The sequence below is a fragment of the Sturnus vulgaris genome, chromosome 8, assembly GCF_052056855.1.
Source record: "Sturnus vulgaris isolate bStuVul1 chromosome 8, bStuVul1.hap1, whole genome shotgun sequence".
Classification (NCBI taxonomy): domain Eukaryota; kingdom Metazoa; phylum Chordata; class Aves; order Passeriformes; family Sturnidae; genus Sturnus; species Sturnus vulgaris.
Genome location: NC_142250.1, coordinates 2,884,148 through 2,903,329, shown reverse-complemented (window position 1 = coordinate 2,903,329; position 19,182 = coordinate 2,884,148). Strand labels below are relative to the sequence as shown.

General features: G+C 52.8%; 3 protein-coding genes and 1 long non-coding RNA gene across 9 annotated transcripts in view; 2 read left to right on the top strand and 2 right to left on the bottom strand.

The window, feature by feature from the left end:
• Positions 1-19,182, bottom strand: part of LOC148222925 (protein ecdysoneless homolog) — a 95,523-nt gene that overhangs the window by 1,812 nt on the left and 74,529 nt on the right. The window contains exons 2-3 of the mRNA XM_088168564.1: positions 1,393-1,478; positions 528-634 (exon numbers count right to left, since the gene is read on the bottom strand). Coding sequence (XP_088024690.1) covers positions 528-634; positions 1,393-1,478 — 193 coding nt within the window. The remainder of the gene's footprint in view (positions 1-527; positions 635-1,392; positions 1,479-19,182) is intronic.
• On the bottom strand, positions 3,764-6,108 carry LOC148222935 (C-type lectin domain family 2 member H-like). 3 transcript variants are annotated; one of them, XM_088168553.1, is made up of 5 exons: positions 5,694-6,108; positions 5,211-5,306; positions 4,931-5,109; positions 4,649-4,749; positions 3,764-4,558 (listed from the first exon to the last, which is right to left on the bottom strand). In XM_088168553.1, exons 1-5 carry the CDS (start codon positions 6,094-6,096, stop codon positions 4,444-4,446), a joined length of 894 nt encoding a protein of 297 aa, XP_088024679.1. In that variant the 5' UTR covers positions 6,097-6,108; the 3' UTR covers positions 3,764-4,443. The 3 variants fall into 3 exon arrangements, with proteins under 3 accessions (XP_088024679.1, XP_088024681.1, XP_088024680.1); XM_088168555.1 differs by lacking the exon at positions 4,649-4,749; XM_088168554.1 differs by lacking the exon at positions 5,211-5,306.
• Positions 8,540-12,845, top strand: LOC148222934 (uncharacterized). 4 transcript variants are annotated; one of them, XM_088168546.1, is made up of 6 exons: positions 8,540-8,691; positions 8,937-9,366; positions 9,754-9,855; positions 9,957-10,135; positions 10,317-10,417; positions 10,508-12,845. In XM_088168546.1, the coding sequence occupies exons 2-6, from the start codon at positions 8,964-8,966 to the stop codon at positions 10,620-10,622; spliced, it is 900 nt and encodes a 299-aa protein (XP_088024672.1). In that variant the 5' UTR covers positions 8,540-8,691; positions 8,937-8,963; the 3' UTR covers positions 10,623-12,845. The 4 variants fall into 4 exon arrangements, with proteins under 4 accessions (XP_088024672.1, XP_088024671.1, XP_088024673.1 ...); XM_088168545.1 differs by having other exon boundaries at positions 8,551-8,691; positions 8,921-9,366; XM_088168547.1 differs by lacking the exon at positions 9,754-9,855 and having other exon boundaries at positions 8,551-8,691; positions 8,921-9,366.
• On the top strand, positions 18,077-19,153 carry LOC148222933 (uncharacterized). The gene is made up of 3 exons (XR_015804967.1): positions 18,077-18,183; positions 18,429-18,858; positions 19,058-19,153. It is a non-coding gene; the product is annotated as an uncharacterized LOC148222933 (long non-coding RNA).

Below are 19,182 nucleotides of genomic sequence, written 5' to 3'. Positions count from 1 at the left end.
TGGGGACATTTGAGCTTAGAAGTCCTCAGAAGCTTGAAGCCTGTATGGATTAGACAAGAAACAATGTGTGAAGGAATTTCTGGAATGACAGAGAAAAATTTTGAAGACCACAAAACCAGACTGAGGGACAGAGAGCAGCTCAGCTTGCAGCACTGTAACCTGCACCAGTGTCAGAGTGGCACCAAGCTGATTTAAAGCAAGTACATCTTCACTGCTATGGGTTTGCTTCAGGCCCCTGCTCAGCAGAACACCTTCAAACTCTGATTCTCTGCATCACACAATCAACCACAGGGCTGCAGCACAGTCCAACATTCTACAGCTTCAGGCTAGGAGATACCATTCTAGTCACTGAGAATCCTTTGGCCACTAGGTGGAAGAAGAAAGGCTTACTCTAAAAAGGGAGAGCCAATCCAGTATTTAGTCTTAATGAAGCTGGACTGTCTCTCCCTTAAGAGCTGTCAGAATTCCCCCTTTTCCCCCCACAAATAATCATCTGTAATAGGAATAATTCCCTGCATCCAGCTCACCATCCTCTGGAGGAAGACAAGCTGCTTGTCTCTCCAATTCCTTCAAATCAATGGATGTTGTCTGTAGCAGTGCCAGGATTTCATCACCTGGGCTTACTTCAACAGAGCTAGAAGAAAACAAATTCAATTTACCCAAATGGATGCAATGGGATCACGTGATCTGCATTCAAGTTTTCACTCAAACTCTTCATTTTTCCTTCTGTGCAAACACATCAGAAAGGGAAATGAATCTGGGAGATGTACCAGAGTACTGCACAGAGTATTGGCCAAAACAGGACACAGCCAGGCCCTGCAATTCCCAGCTGATGGCTCCAAAGCCCATTTGTCATGGCTCTTTTTCTTTATATTTATTTGCTATTGGTAAATATTAAGATTGTCAGATCCCAAACAGCACAGACCGAAAACTCAAAAAACTAGCAGTCAAGATATTATGAGCTGGCAAAGACTCAGATAATTTTGCTGTGATTTATTTTTTGGATGTGATCTTCCAGAGAAATCCACAGCCAGCTCCTTGAGCAAAAGAGACAGATTACTCTGTATTTATTATTCACTGGGACTGCTTTTCCATGCAACTTTTATACAGTTCCTACAAGTCAACCAAGCAAATAATGCTTTTCAGTCAGCTCTTAACCCATTTAGAAGAGCTCAGCATTTCACAAAACTGAAATAAAAAGTTACTCAAGCAAGAACTTCTCCTAGTGGAGTATTCTAGAGGAATTAATACTTGTATGTCCTGGCCACAGCATCCATGTTCATTGTATGATGGAGAAAAGGGTTCAGGTTTTTTGTAACAAGGATTTTAAAGGTCAGTTGAAGGATTTGTAGGCAGGGTATATGATACTCGTGAATTTCAAGTAGCTCTTACCTTTCTGGGACATCAACAGACTGCTGGAAGTGATCTTCTGCCATGTGCAACAGTTCCAGGTACTTTGCAGATCCTTCCATTTCTCCCTATTTAATGCAAGTCACAGGCGTGAATCCAAACAATTCTCCCTTCCTTTTCACGTTCAGGCAGAACACACACAATAAATACTGTCTTTAGGTTTATCTCCACATCACCAAGCACTGCTGGAGAAATCCCAGGCACGAAGTGAGTGAGGCAATTCAGACACAACCCCTAATGGTAGGAAGAGGTGGAGGGGGGGGAACTGAGTAGGGTGGACATGAGTAAGACATGGAAAAAGAGAGATTTTACTCTATCTAGGTAAGAAAATTTCCAGTGCCTCGCGTACCTTTTGCTAAGGTCACAGGAAGGATGGCAGAGTGAAACGATAGTTTTGGACAAACCAGGTCTGGCCTTTGCATTCCCCACCCCAATGCCCGGCGAGCACAGGAGGGACCTCTCAGCCTGTTTGCTCCTCCCTCCCTCCCTCAGCTGGCAGCCAGAGAGCCAAGAGCCTGGACACGGGCAGGGACACAGCTGTGGGGACAGCCAGGGACACCGCGCTGGGGACAGGCTGCAGCAGGAGAGCTGCACACGCTTGGGGGCAGCTGCGGCTGCCGCTTCCAGCCACTGCTGGCGCCGAGCGGAGCACGAGGCCTCTTCCACACATCGGGAAACAGCCACACACCTGCCAGCCCTGGCCTTGACACATGACACTGTCCCCTCCTTAGACACCACAGGCGTGGCCCTGCACTCACCTCGCAATCTTCTGAGGATGTTTCTGTGTACATGGCCGGTTGCTAATGTGCCCTGGGGATCCAGGGGCTCCCTCCCACTGCCATCCCTGGTGCAGATTCCATTGTGAACATCTTCACGCACTGCACGCTCACAAGTGGCAACCCTCTGCTTATGACACGTGGCTTCTTGTGCCCCTGGCAAGTGTGTCAGCCCGGCTCCTGGTCCCTCCTGGAGATGCAGCAGCTCCTTCACACGCCCATGAATGGAGCAGAATTCACTCTGCTCCAGCTCCAGCCGCCATCTCTCAGCTCGGAACAATCAGCCCCTTGCTCCCAACACATCAGGAGTGATGAAAAATCCTTTCGGAGATCGGCCTCGGGAACAGCTGTACACCCACGGGGATGGCCCATTGAAAGGGACATGATGACAGGTCACGGCTGGTCCCGGCCCTGCGGGACACCGAGGCTCAGGAAGGGAACCAGCATGAGCCATCGCGGCTCGTCCCCAGGGATCGGCGGCAAGGACGAGACCGCGGGCAGCCTCTCCCTCCGCCGTCTCAGGGCACGGGGCACACGGGGGAAGCCGGCCCAAGGAATTCGCCAGAACCGCCCCGTTCCCCTCAGCGCGGCCCCTCCGGCCGCAGCGAGCCCCGGGCTGGGGCACAGCCGAGCGCGGCTCGTACCTGTGCTGGAGCCGCTCCGAGCTCCGGGGCCGCCGTCTGCCCGGAGCATCCCGGAGGCACCGGGAGCGAGAAGCGCTCCGGCCCAGCCCTGGCCGACACTGCGGGCGGTGCCGGGACAGCGAACCCGCAACGCGGCGGCTGGAGCGGCTCTTGATTGTTTTGACCAATCAGCGAAGTGAAATTTAGCGGTGAAGCGATGTCGCTCCTACCCGGAAAAAACACAAAGAAAAAGCGCTCAAAGCCGCTGAACTTATATGTGAACCGCAGCCCCCGAGGAAGCTGCTTCTGGGCGTTCCCGACAGGCGGCTGCAGCCAGGCCAGGGCAGGGCAAGACACAGCGCAGCGCTGGCGGGGGCGGGCGTGCGGCGGGGCTCGGAGTCTGCCGGCCTGGGCACTTCAGGTAATTAAAACGAATCCAAATTATCGGCGATATCCACCACATGCTATTTTTCCTCTCTTTTCCTGGATGGATTTCACAATTTTCCGTTTCCTGTCACAGAGCTGGAAAGCAAATGCCCACCTGCCCCATGCCCATCCCCGCTGCTTTGCACCGCTCCAGCCTTGTCCCTCTTTCTCTCCCCTTTACTTTGCACCGCTTTTTCCTCCTCCTCTCCCTGCCAATTCACAGCAAAGACATTTCACCCACTGGCACCAGCTGCATCCTCTCACTCGCTCCCATTTTGCCCACTTTGAGCTACTGGAGCTGCCTACATGTGGAACCGCACCCACTGTGGGGACGGGAAGTGGTGGAGTGAATTACTGCATGGATGATCCAAATAGGATGGGCCTGGCCAGGTCCCGGATGCCACCAAAACCACCCTGTTCCTCTCCTCCTCACCCTAGGCAGGCAACAGATCATATCAGAAAATGCTCGAGGGTCTCAATAAAGGCAGTGAGAGATCTCTCACCCGTCATAGACATAACAGGCCTGGATTCGGGAAATTAACTGAATTTATTATGAAGCAACTCAGAACAAGGGAATGGGAAGTACGCCAAATCCTAAAAATGCATCTTCCCCACACTGTTCTCTCCTTCATGGGCTTCAGTTGATTCCCTACTTTCTTCCTCCCCACAATGTAGCATATAGACATGGGGGTTACAGTCACATCATTCACTACTTCTCCCTCAAGGAAGACAAATCATTGTCCTGCTCCAGCCTGGCTTTCCTCCCACAGCAGATCATTTACAACAAAGTGACAGACACACAGAGATAGCATTCTTCACACTCAGGTGCCTGATGCCAAAAGTGGGATTGCTCCTCAGCACATGTCAGTTGTTCTTCTTCCTCTTCCAAGGACACTCCAGAAGTCTCAGCATAAGGCCAATTGGTGATGATTTCCAAGAGGCCAGGGAGATTTGGATTTCCCATTCAAGCTTGTTGTGCAATGAAAGCAAGCTACTCACACCAGAAGGCATGGCTGGCAGGATGGATTGCAGAGACTTCTCCTTGGAACAGCCAGCCCAGCGCTGGTAGAGGGGATGAACAGGCACTGAGGTGACCCTGAGAGCAAGTGCAAGGCATAGGGTGCAGCTGAGAAAGGACAGCCCTGTGCCGGGCTAAGAGGGGAAGCTGGGACTGCCCAGCGGGGAGAAGGTCCTTTCCCCACCCCCTGTTACAGGGGAGCTCGGGCCTTGCTGCACAGATACGGCTGCGGATTGGAACACATCACACTCCTGAATTCATTGTCAGCCAGGTACACACACTCGGAATTGCCAAGGACAGGAACCCTGCAGGGAGGAGCAGAGACAGCGCTGGATGCCAGGGGAACATGTTGTGCCCCTGTCCCCCCATGCCCTGCCCGGCTCCCCGGCACTCACGAGGAGCTGAAGCTGCTGCCGTCCTCCCACTGCAGCTGCTCGCCCCGTCTGCGCAGCCCGAGCCAGTAATCGCCGTTCCCGCGGAGGCGGAAGAACAAATCCTGCCAAGGAGAGAGCAGTGGGAGCTGCCCCGGCCCCTCGGGGGGACACGGCCCCGGGGCTCCTTCCCTGCAAGGCCCCGGCACAGGGCTGCAGCCCCAGCCCTACCAGCACCCAGCCCGGACCACGAGCACCCCCAGGCTCCCCTCAGACACCCCACAGCGCCCGCAGACCCTCACTCACCATTTCCTCATCCTTCAAAATGGCCAGCGACGCCCCGAGCTCGGAGCACCGCTCTTGACTCTGATCCCAGCTTCTGGAATCCCTTGAGAAGTAGTAGCACACTCCATTGTATCCAACCCAGCCACGGGGACAGCCCAGAACCAACGGCAGGGTCGCAGGTGGAACTGGAAGCTGTGGTGCTGCAGGGGAAGAGGAGAAGGTGTGAGGATTGCCCTGTGCAGGGAGCAGGGACCCCGCTCTGCCCCGAAGGGCTGGGCCCAGGCTGCTGCTCCTCCCTTACCTGACTGCACAGCCAAGGCCACCGACAACGCCAGCACCAGCACCAGGAGCACAATCAGCGCCGAGGTGAGCACGGGATGGCAGCTGAACCACTCGCCTGCAGCAGGAAAGAGCTGCTGGCTGCCACAACCACAGCCCGCCCTCCAAGCTGCTCCTCCAATGCCCGGCGAGCACAGGAGGGACCTCTCAGCCTGTTTGCTCCTCCCTCCCTCCCTCAGCTGGCAGCCAGAGAGCCAAGAGCCTGGACACGGGCAGGGACACAGCTGTGGGGACAGCCAGGGACACCGCGCTGGGGACAGGCTGCAGCAGGAGAGCTGCACACGCTTGGGGGCAGCTGCGGCTGCCGCTTCCAGCCACTGCTGGCGCCGAGCGGAGCACGAGGCCTTTTCCACACATCGGGAAACAGCCACACACCTGCCAGCCCTGGCCTTGACAGGTGACACTGTCCCCTCCTTAGACACCACAGGCCTGGCCCTGCACTCACCCGAGAATCTTCTGAGGATCCTTTTGTATACATGGCCGGGTGCCGATGCGCCCTTGGTCTGCAGGGGCTCCCTCACACTGCCATCCATGCTGCAGATTCCATTCTCCACACCTTTCCTCACTGCACGATCACAAGTGGCATCCCTCTGCTTATGACAAGTGGCTTCTTGCACCCTTGGCAAGTATGTCAGCCCGGCTCCTGGTCCCTCCTGGAGATGCAGGAGCTCCTTCACAGGCCCATGGATGGAGCAGAATTCACTCTGCTCCAGCTCACAGCCAGCATCTCTCTGCTCGGAACAAACAGCTCCTTGCTCCCGACACATCAGGAGTGCTGAAAAAGCCTTTTGGAGATCGGCCTCGGGAATGGCTGTACACCGACGGGGATGACCCATTGAAAGGGACATGATGACAGGTCACAGCACGTCCCGGCCCTGCGGCACACCGAGGCTCACGAAGGCGCTGCCAGCTCAGTCCCGAGCTGTCCCCGCTGCCCGGACCTGCGGAGACAAGCGCACCCTGCTGAGCGCTCCAGGTCCATCCAGCCGCTCCAGCAGGATGCGGCGCTTTCTGCCTCCACTCGCCGCCTGCAGTGCTTTGGGCTCTGAGGCTCGTTCAAGTTCATCCCGTGCCACCCCTGAGCCGGGCAGGGACACCTCCCGCCTGAGCAGCGGCGCCGAGCCCGGGGCGCCACGGCCGGAAACTGCCGGGCACGGAGCAGCCACCTCCGAGCTACCGAGAGACACCGGCATGAGCCATCGCTGCTGCGGCACCGGCTCGTCCCCAGGGATCGGCGACAAGGACGAGACCGCGGGCAGCCGCTCCCTCGGCCGTCTCAGGGCACGGGGCACACGGGGGAAGCCGGCCCAAGAAACTCGCCAGAACCGCCCCGTTCCCCTCAGCGCGGCCCCTCCGGCCGCAGCGAGCCCCGGGCTGGGGCACAGCCGAGCGCGGCTCGTACCTGTGCTGGAGCCGCTCCGAGCTCCGGGGCCGCCGCCTGCCCGGAGCAGCCCGGGGGCACAGGGAGAGAGAAGCGCTCCGGCCCTGCCGGCGAAAAGAGCCCGGACGCTGCACGGTGCCACTGCCGGCAATGTCGGTGGATCGTGTTTTGGTAGTTTTGACCAATCATCGAGGCGGATCGAGCGGGAGTGGAGGGGCGGTGCTGTTCTGGTTCCCAGAAACCGCATGACTGTTTGCTTCTACTTTCATGTTCCGGTTGAGGGCAAGAGCAACAAGACCCAGCAGGATGCTGGCGGGTTCCGGCGGTGCTCGGGGTTTTCCTGCCTTTTATACATAAGATCAGTAAAATGGAGGGCTTTCCCTGAATTCAAACTCATAGAACAGCCCCATAAAGGTATTTTCCTTAAATTTAAACATGAAATTAATGGAAAGCCGTGATTTCTCGCCTAGTGAGACTCGAAAAATCATGACGAAGGGTGTGTTTTCCTTCAATGGAGATCCTTCGAATCCTCGGTGCAGGGAGGTCCTCCCCAGTTCAAACACAATTACCGAAAAGAAGTTTTTCTCTTTCATTTTAAATCCCTTTTCGTCTCGTAACCCCCCTTTCTTTTTCTTTTTCTTTTTTTTTTTTTTTTTTTTTTGCAGGAGAGGGGGCGCACTGTGGAGTGACTGGGGGCACTTCTCCCTCCTCACAGATCACACCTGGGGCTGCTGCACCTTGCCGAGTACTGGGGAGTTTCCTCCCAGTCCTCTCGCAGTATCCCTCTTCGTGGCAAACACCGGCAGCGATGGGGAGAGCACTAAGCGCTCCCAGTTGCTTCCCAGTGCTCCCAGTTCCTTCCCAAGCGAGAGCACTAAGTGCTCCCAGTTCCTTCCCAGTGCTCCCAGTTCCTTCTTAAGGGAGAGCACTAACTGCTCCCAGTTCCTTCCCAAGGGAAAGCACTAAGCGCTCCCAGTTGCTTCCCAGTGCTCCCAATTCCTTCCCAAGGGAGAGCAGTAAGCGCTCTCAGTTCCTTCCCAGTGCTCCCAGTTCATTCCCAGTGCTCCCAATTCCTTCCCAAGGGAGAGCAGTAAGCGCTCTCAGTTCCTTCCCAGTGCTCCCAGTTCATTCCCAGTGCTCCCCGTTCCTTCCCAAGGGAGAGCACTAAGTGCTCCCAGTTCCTTCTCAGTGCTCCCAGTTCCTTCCCAGGGAGAGCACTAAGTGCTCCCAGTTCCTTCCCAGTGCTCTCCCCATCCCTGCCGGTGCTTGCCAGGAAGAGGGATAGTGCGGGGAAACTGGGAGGAAACTCCCCAGCACTCGGCAAGGTGCAGCAGCCCCAGGTGTGATCTGTGAGGAGGGAGAAGTGCCCCCAGTCACCCCACAGTGACACCCCCTCTCTCGCCAAAAAAAAAAGAAAAAAAGAAAAAAAGAAAGGGGGGGGGGGGGGTTTACTAGAAGAAAAGGGATTTAAAATGAAGGAGAAAAACTTCGGTTACTGTTTTTGACCTGGGGAGGGCTCCCCTTCACCTACGATTCGAAGGGTCTCAGTTGAAGGAAAAGACACCTTTGTCATGATCTTTGGTGTCCCACTAGGGGGAAATCGCGGTTTCCCATTAATTTCATGTTGAAATGGAAGGAGAATTTTATGTTTCTGTTCTGGGTTTGAATTGAGGGAAAGCGATCCATGTTATTGCTCTTAAGGTTTAAATTCGGGCGGCCTCGGAGCAGCGCTGGACGCCCGCCAGCGTTTGGTTGTGACTTGCCCTTCCCGCAACCGCTGACTGCAGCGGGCACAGAGAAACAGAAACAAGGATCTTGGCTCGGCTGTGGGACGTGGAGGCGGGGATTGTTCAGAACCGGAGCGGCATCGCCCAGCCGCTCCCGCTCGATCCGCCTCGCTGACTGGACAAAACTAACAAACAACGAAACCGCAACGACCTTGTTTCTTCCTCGACGGGGAAAATTTTTTCCGTGACTGAGCTGGGGCACTTCTTTCTCTCGGTGCCTTCGGGCTGGACCGGGCAGGCGGCGATCCCCGGAGCTCGGAGCGGCTCCAGCACAGGTAAGAGCCGCGCTCGGCTGTGCCCCAGCCCGGGGCTCGCTGCGGCCGGAGGGGCCGCGCTGAGGGGAACGGGGCGGTTCTGGCGAGTTCCTTGGGCCGGCTTCCCCCGTGTGCCCCGTGCCCTGAGACGGCGGAGGGAGAGGCTGCCCGCGGTCTCGTCCTTGCCGCCGATCCCTGGGGACGAGCCGGTGCCGCAGCAGCGATGGCTCATCCGGGTTCCCTTCCTCAGCTTCGGTGTCCCACAGGGCCGAGACCAGCTGTGACCTGTCATCATGTCCCTTTCAATGGACCATCGCCGTGGGTGTACAGCTGTTCCCGAGGCCGATCTCCGAAAGGCTTTTTTACCACTCCCGATATGTCAGAAGGAAGGGGATGTTTTTTTCGAGGAGAGAGATTCCGGTTGTGAGCTGGAGCAGAGAGAATTCTATTCCAGTCATGGGCCTGTGAAGGAGCTGCTGCATCTCCAGGAGGGACCAGGAGCCGGGCTGACACACTTGCCAGGGGCACAAGAAGACACTTGTCATAAGCAGGGGGATGCCACTTGTGAGCGTGCAGTGAGGAAAGATGTGGAGAATGGAATCTGCAGCAGGGATGGCAGTGTGAGGGAGCCCCTGGATCCCCAGGGCACATCAGCACCCGGCCATGTATACAGAAACATCCTCAAAAGATTCTCGGGTGAGTGCAGGGCCAGGCCTGTGGACTCTAGGGAGGGGAGAGTGTCGTCTGTCAAGGCCAGGGCTGGCAGGTGTGTGGCTGTTTCCCGATGTGTGGAAGAGGCCTCGTGCTCCGCTCGGCGCCAGCAGTGGCTGGAAGCGGCAGCCGCAGCTGCCCCCAAGCGTGTGCAGCTCTCCTGCTGCAGCCTGTCCCCAGCGCGGTGTCCCTGGCTGTCCCCACAGCTGTGTCCCTGCCCGTGTCCAGGCTCTTGGCTCTCTGGCTGCCAGCTGAGGGAGGGAGGGAGGAGCAAACAGGCTGAGAGGTCCCTCCTGTGCTCGCCGGGCATTGGGGGAGCAGCTTGGAGGGCGGGCTGTGGTTGTGGCAGCCAGCAGCTCTTTCCTGCTGCAGGCGAGTGGTTCAGCTGCCATTCCGTGCTCACCTCGGCGCTGATTGTGCTCCTGGTGCTGGTGCTGGTGCTGGCGTTGTCGGTGGCCTTGGCTGTGCAGTCAGGTAAGGGAGGGGCAGCAGCCTGGGCCCAGCCCCTCGGGGCAGAGCGGGGTCCCTGCTCCCTGCACAGGGCAATCCTCACACCTTCTCCTCTTCCCCTGCAGCACCACAGCTTCCAGTTCCACCTGCGTGTCCTCCGTTGATTCTGGGCTGTCCCTCCGGCTGGGTTGGATACAATGGAGTGTGCTACTACTTCTCAAGGGATTCCAGAAGCTGGGATCAGAGTCAAGAGCGGTGCTCCGAGCTCGGGGCGTCGCTGGCCATTCTGAAGGATGAGGAAATGGTGAGTGAGGGTCTGCGGGCGCTGTGGGGTGTCTGAGGGGAGCCTGGGGGTGCTCGTGGTCCGGGCTGGGTGCTGGTGGGGCTGGGGCTGCAGCCCTGTGCCGGGGCCTTGCAGGGAAGGAGCCCCGGGGCCGTGTCCCCCCGAGGGGCCGGGGCAGCTCCCACTGCTCTCTCCTTGGCAGGATTTGTTCTTCCGCCTCCGCGGGAACGGCGATTACTGGCTCGGGCTGCGCAGATGGGGCGAGCAGCTGCAGTGGGGGGACGGCAGCAGCTTCAGCTCCTCGTGAGTGCCGGGGAGCCGGGCAGGGCATGGGGGGACAGGGGCACAACGTGTTCCCCTGGCATCCAGCGCTGTCTCTGCTCCTCCCTGCAGGGTTCCTGTCCTTGGCAATTCCGAGTGTGTGTACCTGGCTGACAATGAATTCAGGAGTGTGATGTGCTCCAATCCGCAGCCGTATCTGTGCAGCAAGGCCCGAGCTCCCCTGTAACAGGGGTGGAGAAAGGACCTTCTCCCTGCTGGGCAGTCCCAGCTTCCCCTCTTAGCCCGGCACAGGGCTGTCCTTTCTCAGCTGCACCCTGTGCCTTGCACTTGCTCTCAGGGTCACCTCAGTGCCTGTTCATCCCCACTGCCAGCGCTGGGCTGGCTGTTCCAAGGAGAAGTCTCTGCAATCCATCCTGCCAGCCATGCTAGCTGGAGTGAGGGCATTGCCCTCAGTGCACAACAAGCTGGAATGGGAAATCCAAATCACCCTGGACTCTTGGAAATTATCTCCAAGTGGCCTGGAGCTGAGACTCTTGGAGTGTCCTTGGAAGAGGAACAACAGCTGACATGTGCTGAGGAGGAATCCCACTTTTGGCATCCGGCACCTGAGTGTGAAGAATCTGTCTGTCTGTCTGTCTATCTGTCATCTGTGTGTATGTTGCCAAGGATCTGACTGCTCTGCTGTGGGAGGAATCCCAGGCTGGAGCAGGACAAGGATTTGTCTCCCTGAGGGAGAAGCAGTGACACGATGTGTCTGTAACCCACATCCCTCTGTGTTGGAGTGTGTGAAACAGAGGCCTCTCTGAAGTATTCTGAGAGATCAGAGTGCAGAGATTGAATTAAAACCTTTGGATGGATTAGAATATATTAAGCCACTCATACATGAAATAGAGGTGTAAGCTGAAGTTTTAAGTCATTAAGTACTTTGAAATAAGTACATATATATTTTAATTTCCTTAAGAAATAAAACCTTAGAATTTAGTGTGAAAAACGAGTTTTAGTGAGGGCTAAAAAACAAGTCGCAAAAAGATGTCTCAGTGAGGGCTCCAAAAACATAAGGTTTTTTTGCTATTTTCGATTATTATTATTATAATGTTATATCAATATCTGATTAATAATTATATTAATTATATGTCGCCTTAGGTCCAGAAGAACCTCCTCTGATATTTTTTCCAGTCCAATTTTCTCAGCCTTAGCCAGGGTTCTTTCCCGAAGCTAGTCTCTAATGTAAACATAAGAATTAATAACAAAGATAAACGCCTGCTGGATACATGAGGAGGCCTGTGAAAGAGGTGTCACTTTCTCTGGACCATTCAGCTGTATTCTGTCCCTGAAGTAGCGAGTCACTCTAGTTAAGCAAGGTGTGTCAGAATAAAGTTGTCTCCTTCCTATCCTGAGGGATGACCATGTAGCTGTGTGTCTTTATTTTCGCCGCTCCAGAGGGTTAAATCCCTAAAGCACAACTACAATTACGTTATAATAATTTTATTATTTAGACTATTTGTTATTGTAATAAAAATATAGTAAGAATATTGCTTACATTTTTCACATCGAACAGATAGGGCATAGATGCAGATTATACTTAAACTTTTGTATTAAAAAATGGAATTTTAATAGTTTTAGAAGAAGTGCTGCAGATTGCTGTTTTTAGCTCACTGGGTAATTTGTAAATAAGAATCTGTGCACTGGTGAGAGAATCTCTCTCTCTTCCTCTTTTCTTTCTCCTCACTGCAAATAAACACTGGGAAAGCTCTCATTTGTTCCTCTTTTCGTTTCTTTCTCACACGGTAAAACCAGCCCGGGCCCCTTCCCGTGCGGCCCAGGCCGGGCCCTGTTTCCAACCAGGGACTGCGATGGTGTAAGAGACGGTCCAGATTTCCCTCATTTGCCTCACGACTGTCACAAGGACAGAGACTGAGAGCCCAAGGACCCCTCACTCGCTTCAGACAGGAGTTTCTGGCCTGGTCAGTTTGGACAAGAGTTCTGGCCTGGTCAGTTTGGCAGGAATTCTGGACTGTTCAGTTTTGGACAGGAGTTCAGGACCGGTTGGTTTTGAACAGGAGTTCTGGTCGATGCTTGCCAAGTAATCATGCAGGTGCTTGCTGTGGTGTCATCGTAAACTGCTCACGAGTTCTGTGTACCTGCTTCTCTTAGCAACAGGGCTCTCTCCTCACAGTAGTCCATAAATCTCCCCACCTTTCGGCCAGATGCCACTCGCTTTAGAAAAGGACTGTAAAAAAGTGACTGGAGAAAGGTTTGAGATCTCCCCACGGAAGGAAGACACGGGAGCAGAGGACCACGAGGATGCCGTGGAATCTGTTGGTAGCTATTCCCCCACCCCCTCTTTCTCTCTCTCTCTTGACTTTGTTTCCGGTGTCTCTCTCTCCCCTCTATTGCATAATTGTGTTGTTAGCATTCAATAAAAGTGCACTGCTGTGAGTAAACTGACTGTAGTCCCCGCTGCGTCTTTTGCACTCCGAGATCAAACGAACCATCCCGAGCCCGCCGGTACTGACGGATGGTGAGAGATGGCCAGGGGGAGGAGAGGCCCTTGCTAAGATCCCGGCCCTGCCTCTGTCCCCGGCAGCTCGGCACATCCCGGCCCTGCCGCCGGCTCGGAGCAGCCGTGAGGTGGCCGGGGCTGCCCAGCCGCCCGAGCGGCCTGGCTGGAGGGGAGACAGCGGAGCCCTGTTCCAGCAAAGCCCTTCCACACGCCTGCTGGGCAAGGTGGAGGGAGGCAGAAGGCAGAAGCCAGTCCTCACCCAGCTTCCTGCTGCGGCTCCAGTGTCCTGAGATCCTGCCACAGCTCCAAAGTGGCACATGTGCCCACAGCTCCACAGCCCGCTGCATCCTCCCTGGGAGATTTTAACCCTCCCAACGCTCAGATAAGACTTGCAGACCTTCAGTCCTCTCTTGAGTGAGAGGAAAAAGAACAAAGGAAATACACCAAAGCGGTAAAGCAAGAGCCAAGTTCCAGATGGAAGGAGAATAAGGAGATGCTGTAAATTTAGGCTAAAAATCCTTTTGTAAGCTATAGAGATGGACTGTACTACGCTAAAAAGTCCTATAAACCGCAGAAAAAAACATGAGGGGCTGGAGTGTTCGACTTAATAGATTTGTTGAGCAAAAGCATGTGTGTTGAAAATCCTTTACCCCGAAGGAGAAAGGGGATCTCTGTCCTGGGGATGAAGTATGAAGAGAAAAAAAGAGAGATGAAGAGGACTTTTGCTTGTGAACACTTCATTCTTACAAGTAAATAGCCCATGAGTTTAACATGGCCCATAAACAGTTTAGGGGAACCGTTAAAATAGGAGGGATTCGTAGAAAGTGAAGTCACAAGAAAACTGTATTTTCTTCTTGTGAAAAAAACTCTATAGTCAAACAAAGAGAAAATTTCTCTCTAAAGTAAACTGAAAAAATTATTTAAGTTGGTAACTGACTGAAGCGTTTCTGTATGTTGTTGTTAAGAAGCAAAAAAAGTGTGGGAGAAGGGAGGATCATAACAATTTAAACAAAAGATTACTCTATTTTTGAGAATAGAGGATTGTTTTTTCTTCTTCTTCCCTGGGGAACAGTAGGGGTTTTCTTACTATTTAAACTTAGTGGATTATAGCAATTTTAATGTCTGCTTACTTTAACCCTAATGCCTTTGCTTATATTTACAGTTAGAACAGTTATATTCATTCCATAATATTTTAATGTGTTATAGGGAAACAATACTTTTTTTTTCTATAGCATAAAAAAAGAGAAATTTCAGTTTCTGACTTTCCTACTTTCATTATTTGGGACTTGATATTTTTTTAATTTGACCTTCGTGTTTTTATACTCTTTTTGTACATATCATTATGTTCGTTTTCTTTTTTTACTTAGGAGAGAGAAAAAAAGAATCTGAAAAGTTTTCTTCTGGGCATTGAAAGAATGAATACTTTGGTTTGGCATTGGATGGTTCTGTGATCTCTTCCAGGCCGAGGCTGGGAGTTATTTTATGAGTCAGTTTTTTTATTTTATGATTTATGATTTTAAGGCCACGCTGGGCTAGGATTGTAAGAATTCATCCACAGAGCCGTGCTGAGTTCCTTGGCCGCATTCCATCCATGAGGAAAGCTCGGCTCAGCCTCCCCGGCCCCCCTGCCCCGGCCCAGCCAGGCCCGTTCTATTTGGAGAGGCTGGAAAGGAAAGAGAGCTTTTCCGGGGAATTTTGTTTTCACATGTGTGTTTCCCAAAGACGCATAAAATTCTTCTTGGTATAACAGTGTGTCAGTCTTAAAAATCGGACACTGATTGCTCCTTGTCAGATACAAGGGAGACTGCCCAGGTCTCGGCAGGTGAAAATTTCAGGAAATCTTTACAAACCACCACAATTCCGTCTTTCCCATGCTCCGTGCCGGGTCTCCCTCCCCTTAGCCCTCTGTCTGTACCCCAGGTGGGCAGTCCGGGACCCCCTGGGGACCCCTCTGTTCTCCCCGTCTCAGCTCTGGCCTCCCCCGCCTCTGCAATCCTTCCTCAGCCTGTTCCAAACTCCTTTGTTCTCCCGAGTCTCAGAATGCTTTCCCCGGCTCTGTCCCCGCTGCTCGGCCCCGGCCGGTCCCCTCGAACCCTCCGTGTCTGCTTCCCCGAGGAACTGCATTGTCACCTATCCCTGCGTGTCTGCTTCCCCGAGGAACTGCATTGTCACAGATCCCTGCGTGTCTGCTTCCCCGAGGAACTGCATTGTCACCTATCCCTGCGTGTCTGCTTCCCCGAGGAACTGCATTGTCACAGATCCCTCCGTGCCTATTGTGATCGGAATCCACAATAGGAGGCCCTCTCTCATCATTACATCAAGGAATTCAGACAAGCTATAAAGAAGAATGTCTTCTCCTTGTTTTGAGAATACGATATAAAGTATTTTTAATTCCTATGATCTCACTCCCACAGATTGTCATAATGTGCCTTCCCTGATTTTAACCAATTCTCAATATCTCTTGTGGGATTTGGAGAGGAGAAAGCACCTGAACAGACGAGGTGAAAGTTGTGCTGGCAGTCCCAGTGCTCAGCTCACAATTGCTCATTTAGCTGGGGATTCACCGTATGACAAGCGCCAGGCTCAGGCTGTGCTGCCCAGAGCTGCCTCAGGAGATGTCAGGAACGCTGTGAGAAAGGCTTTACGTGCTGCAGAGCCAGCTGGGAGCCGTGCTTTTTCTACAGTAATGCAAGGCGAGACTGAAGCTTAGAGTGCTGTCCTGGGGTGACTTTGGGATGTTGAATTGTATCCCCATTTGTATGTTCAGCCTAGAAATAAGTTTTGTACCTTTAAGGCTGGATTTGAGAGTGAAGGGGGGGAAGGAGAAGCAGTGGAATGTCTGCGGGGGTTGTTTTCAAAACATAGAGATCAGAGTTTCATCCCTTTGTCCTCTTGTGAAAAACACGCTTCACTGTCCCGGTAAAATTTAAAAGGTTTAATAAAAAGACAATAGGAGACAAAAATAAAGGAAAGGGTTAAAACGGCCGGGTGCTTGGCATGCTGCCAAGAGCACACGGCTGCTTCGGAAGTGCCCCTTTAAATACGTTTTACAATACATCAATCCATTGCATCTTTATAGTCTTGCTTGCATAGTCAAACTTTTTCTGGGAGCCCTTTAGCATGGCCACTGCTTGGGTCCGCCTTTTTAGAGCATGCGTCTTTCTTGGCTTGTGGTTTTAATTTTCTTCTTATCACCTTTTAATTTGGGTGGTGGTCTCGGCTTTTTGCAGCCGGTGAGTGTTGATAATTGTTGTGTCAGCTGCAGGGTTCCCATCACACGTTCACGGGCTGTTATTATAAATAATCGGATAGTTTAAGTCTACTGTCTCAAAAAACTTATGTCTAACTTTTGCTATTAGAAGAGAAAGAAGAAAAGAAAAAAGAACCTATATTCGTATAGTAAAGCTATTTCAATATTATACATATAGCATTTATCTCAATATTTGCAAAAAGCCAACAAGATGTCGTGTACTTCTACCACTCTGGACTGTGTCACCGTGGTGCACAGTGCGAGAGAGCTCTCCTTTGCTTTTAGTTAGTTTTTGACTAACTGAAGCAGAGAAGTTCCCTGGAAAGTTTTGCTTTGTTTTGGTTTTTTTTTTCTCCTGCAATTAGTTAAACATGCTCTGGACTGGGAACCCAGGGGGAAGCACCAGGAGCTTGGACCTGTGGCCACCAGGCCTGGGCTGCGACATTTTCCAGCGCTGGAGGAACTGAGAACAGACTGAGCCGAGCTACCACCCACGGGAGAGAGACTTCCTGGATTTGTCATCTCTTCAGAGAGCCGAGAGGTTTTGCTGTTCGGTATTGTTCGTTTGTTTCTTGTTTGTTTTTTGGTTGTTTTTTTTTTTTTGTGCTGGGCACTTCTCTTCGCCGAATTTTCTTTCCGATCCAACTGGGGGAGAGGCTGCTCAAGCTTGCTTCCTGGGGGGGCTCTTTGGAAGTTTTCTTTCAAAGTTGTCCTAAATGTGATAAATGTGATTCGTGCTAATTAAATTGTAACTATATTAGCAAAATTGTATTTAGATCAATAGAAGACAATTGTTACAGAGTGAGGGGGGGAGATGGGTGAGACAGGATAAAAGACATCTTCCAGATGTTGGGAGTCGAAGAAGGAGGTTAGAAAAAAGTCAGATAAGAATAGTAGAAGGACGGAGGTCTGATAAGCAGCATCTAGAAATACAGCTTCAACCTTGAAGCTGTCAAAAATGGAATGATTCCAAGCATGGGACTTAATTAGAGTCATGTTATGGAAAACATCTGCTCAGTCATACAGGGCGCCTGCGCTACCTGCGGGTCACACCTCGGTCACTGATGAAGATGATGGGCCTTCACCGGAAATAAGACCCTCAAAAGGAGGAGAGACCCCCTAACCCATTAGTAGAGCATGCGCCGTGCAGTATAGTTACGTAAATTTTAGGAATAGAAACTAGGAGGAGCTTTCTAGAAACTTCTGTAGCCTACAGTATGTAAGTGGGATTGTTAGCCTGGATACTTTGATACGTGAGGAATGGCGAGCCACTCTCCGTATCCCCGGTCGGAGGGGGGCCCCTCCCCGGTCGGTTTTGCTTATGCTTTATACGAACCTCAATTATACTAAATTACTTACTGCCAAATTTTGTATATTCTTAAATATATGCACTTTGATTGTTTCATCTCCAATACTTTAATTGTCATCTCCAATACTTTGATTGTATTCATTTTGTTACTATTAAAAACTTACTATTAATCTTGTTGCTTGATAAATTGAGAAAAATAGAACATCATTCATAACATAAACCAGGACATTAATATAGAAGTATTAACTCTCTTAAGAAATTGAGATAATCGTTTCTTAGGCATTTATCCATAGATGACATTAAAGCAAGAACAAGCAAAAAGAAAGTAGAAAAGAGTTGAACTAATTGCTCCCGTCTTATCTCTACAATAAAATAACTGCATCTTGTAGGTTAAAGGAACGGATTTTAACAGGAGTTAGCACCATGCAAACTTCACATTCCTCATCTCTATATCAAAAGACTTGCATTTTTTAATTCTTGTAATTGCACTTCAAGGGACTTGTTGACACTATTTCATAGTGGTTTCCTCCGGAAACCTTCCCCCCCTCCCAGCTCCGCCTCCCCTCCTGTCAAGCACGCTGAATGTTCCAAAGGGCCAAAAACCCGCCCCGACCCCAGCTCGGCTTGAAAAAGCAGCGGCAGCGAAAACTCCGCCTATTCCATTTCCGGGACCGAAGCTGCGGTGTCGAGCGGCGACCCCGGAGCTCGGAGCGGCTCCAGCACAGGTACGAGCCGCGCTCGGCTGTGCCCCAGCCCGGGGCTCGCTGCGGCCGGAGGGGCCGCGCTGAGGGGAACGGGGCGGTTCTGGCGAGTTCCTTGGGCCGGCTTCCCCCGTGTGCCCCGTGCCCTGAGACGGCGGAGGGAGCGGCTGCCCGCGGTCTCGTCCTTGTCGCCGATCCCTGGGGACGAGCCGGTGCAGCAGCAGCGATGGCTCCGCCCGGTTCCTTTCCTGAGCCTCGGTGTCCCACAGGGCCGAGACCAGCTGTGACCTGTCATCATGTCCCTTTCAATGGACCATCGCCGTGGGTGTACAGCTGTTCCCGAGGCCGATCTCCGAAAGGCTTTTTTACCACTCCTGATATGTCAGAAGGAAGGGGATGATTTTTCCGTGGAGACAGATTCCGGCTGTGAGCTGGAGCAGATAGAATTCTACTCCAGTCATGGGCGTGTGAAGGAGCTCCTGCATCTCCAGGAGGGACCAGGAGCCGGGCTGACACACTTGCCAAGGGCACAAGAAGCCACTTGTCATAAGCAGGGAGCTGCCACTTGTGAGCGTGCAGTGAGGAAAGATGTGGAGAATGGAATCTGCAGCAGGGATGGCAGTGGGAGGGAGCCCCTGGAGACCAAGGGCACATCAGCACCCGGCCATGTAGACAAACGCATCCTCAGAAGATTGCCAGGTGAGTGCAGTGTGTCCCTGGCTGTCCCCACAGCTGTGTCCCTGCCCGTGTCCAGGCTCTTGGCTCTCTGGCTGCCAGCTGAGGGAGGGAGGGAGGAGCAAACAGGCTGAGAGGTCCCTCCTGTGCTCGCCGGGCATTGGGGGAGCAGCTTGGAGGGCGGGCTGTGGTTGTGGCAGCCAGCAGCTCTTTCCTGCTGCAGGCGAGTGGTTCAGCTGCCATCCCGTGCTCACCTCGGCGCTGATTGTGCTCCTGGTGCTGGTGCTGGCGTTGTCGGTGGCCTTGGCTGTGCAGTCAGGTAAGGGAGGGGCAGCAGCCTGGGCCCAG

Excerpts from the sequence above, each read along its gene's own strand:
- LOC148222935 (XM_088168553.1), bottom strand. The coding sequence starts at position 6,096 with ATGTCCCTTTCAATGGGTCATCCCCGTCGGTGTACAGCCATTCCCGAG. Across the intron at positions 5,307-5,693 it reads GATCCTCAGAAGATTCTCGG|GCGAGTGGTTCAGCTGCCAT; the intron begins GTGAGTGCAGGG and ends TTCCTGCTGCAG. Across the intron at positions 4,750-4,930 it reads TTTTGAAGGATGAGGAAATG|GATTTGTTCTTCCGCCTCCG; the intron begins GTGAGTGAGGGT and ends TCTCCTTGGCAG.
- LOC148222934 (XM_088168546.1), top strand. The coding sequence starts at position 8,964 with ATGTCCCTTTCAATGGACCATCGCCGTGGGTGTACAGCTGTTCCCGAG. Across the intron at positions 9,367-9,753 it reads CATCCTCAAAAGATTCTCGG|GCGAGTGGTTCAGCTGCCAT; the intron begins GTGAGTGCAGGG and ends TTCCTGCTGCAG. Across the intron at positions 9,856-9,956 it reads GGCCTTGGCTGTGCAGTCAG|CACCACAGCTTCCAGTTCCA; the intron begins GTAAGGGAGGGG and ends CTTCCCCTGCAG.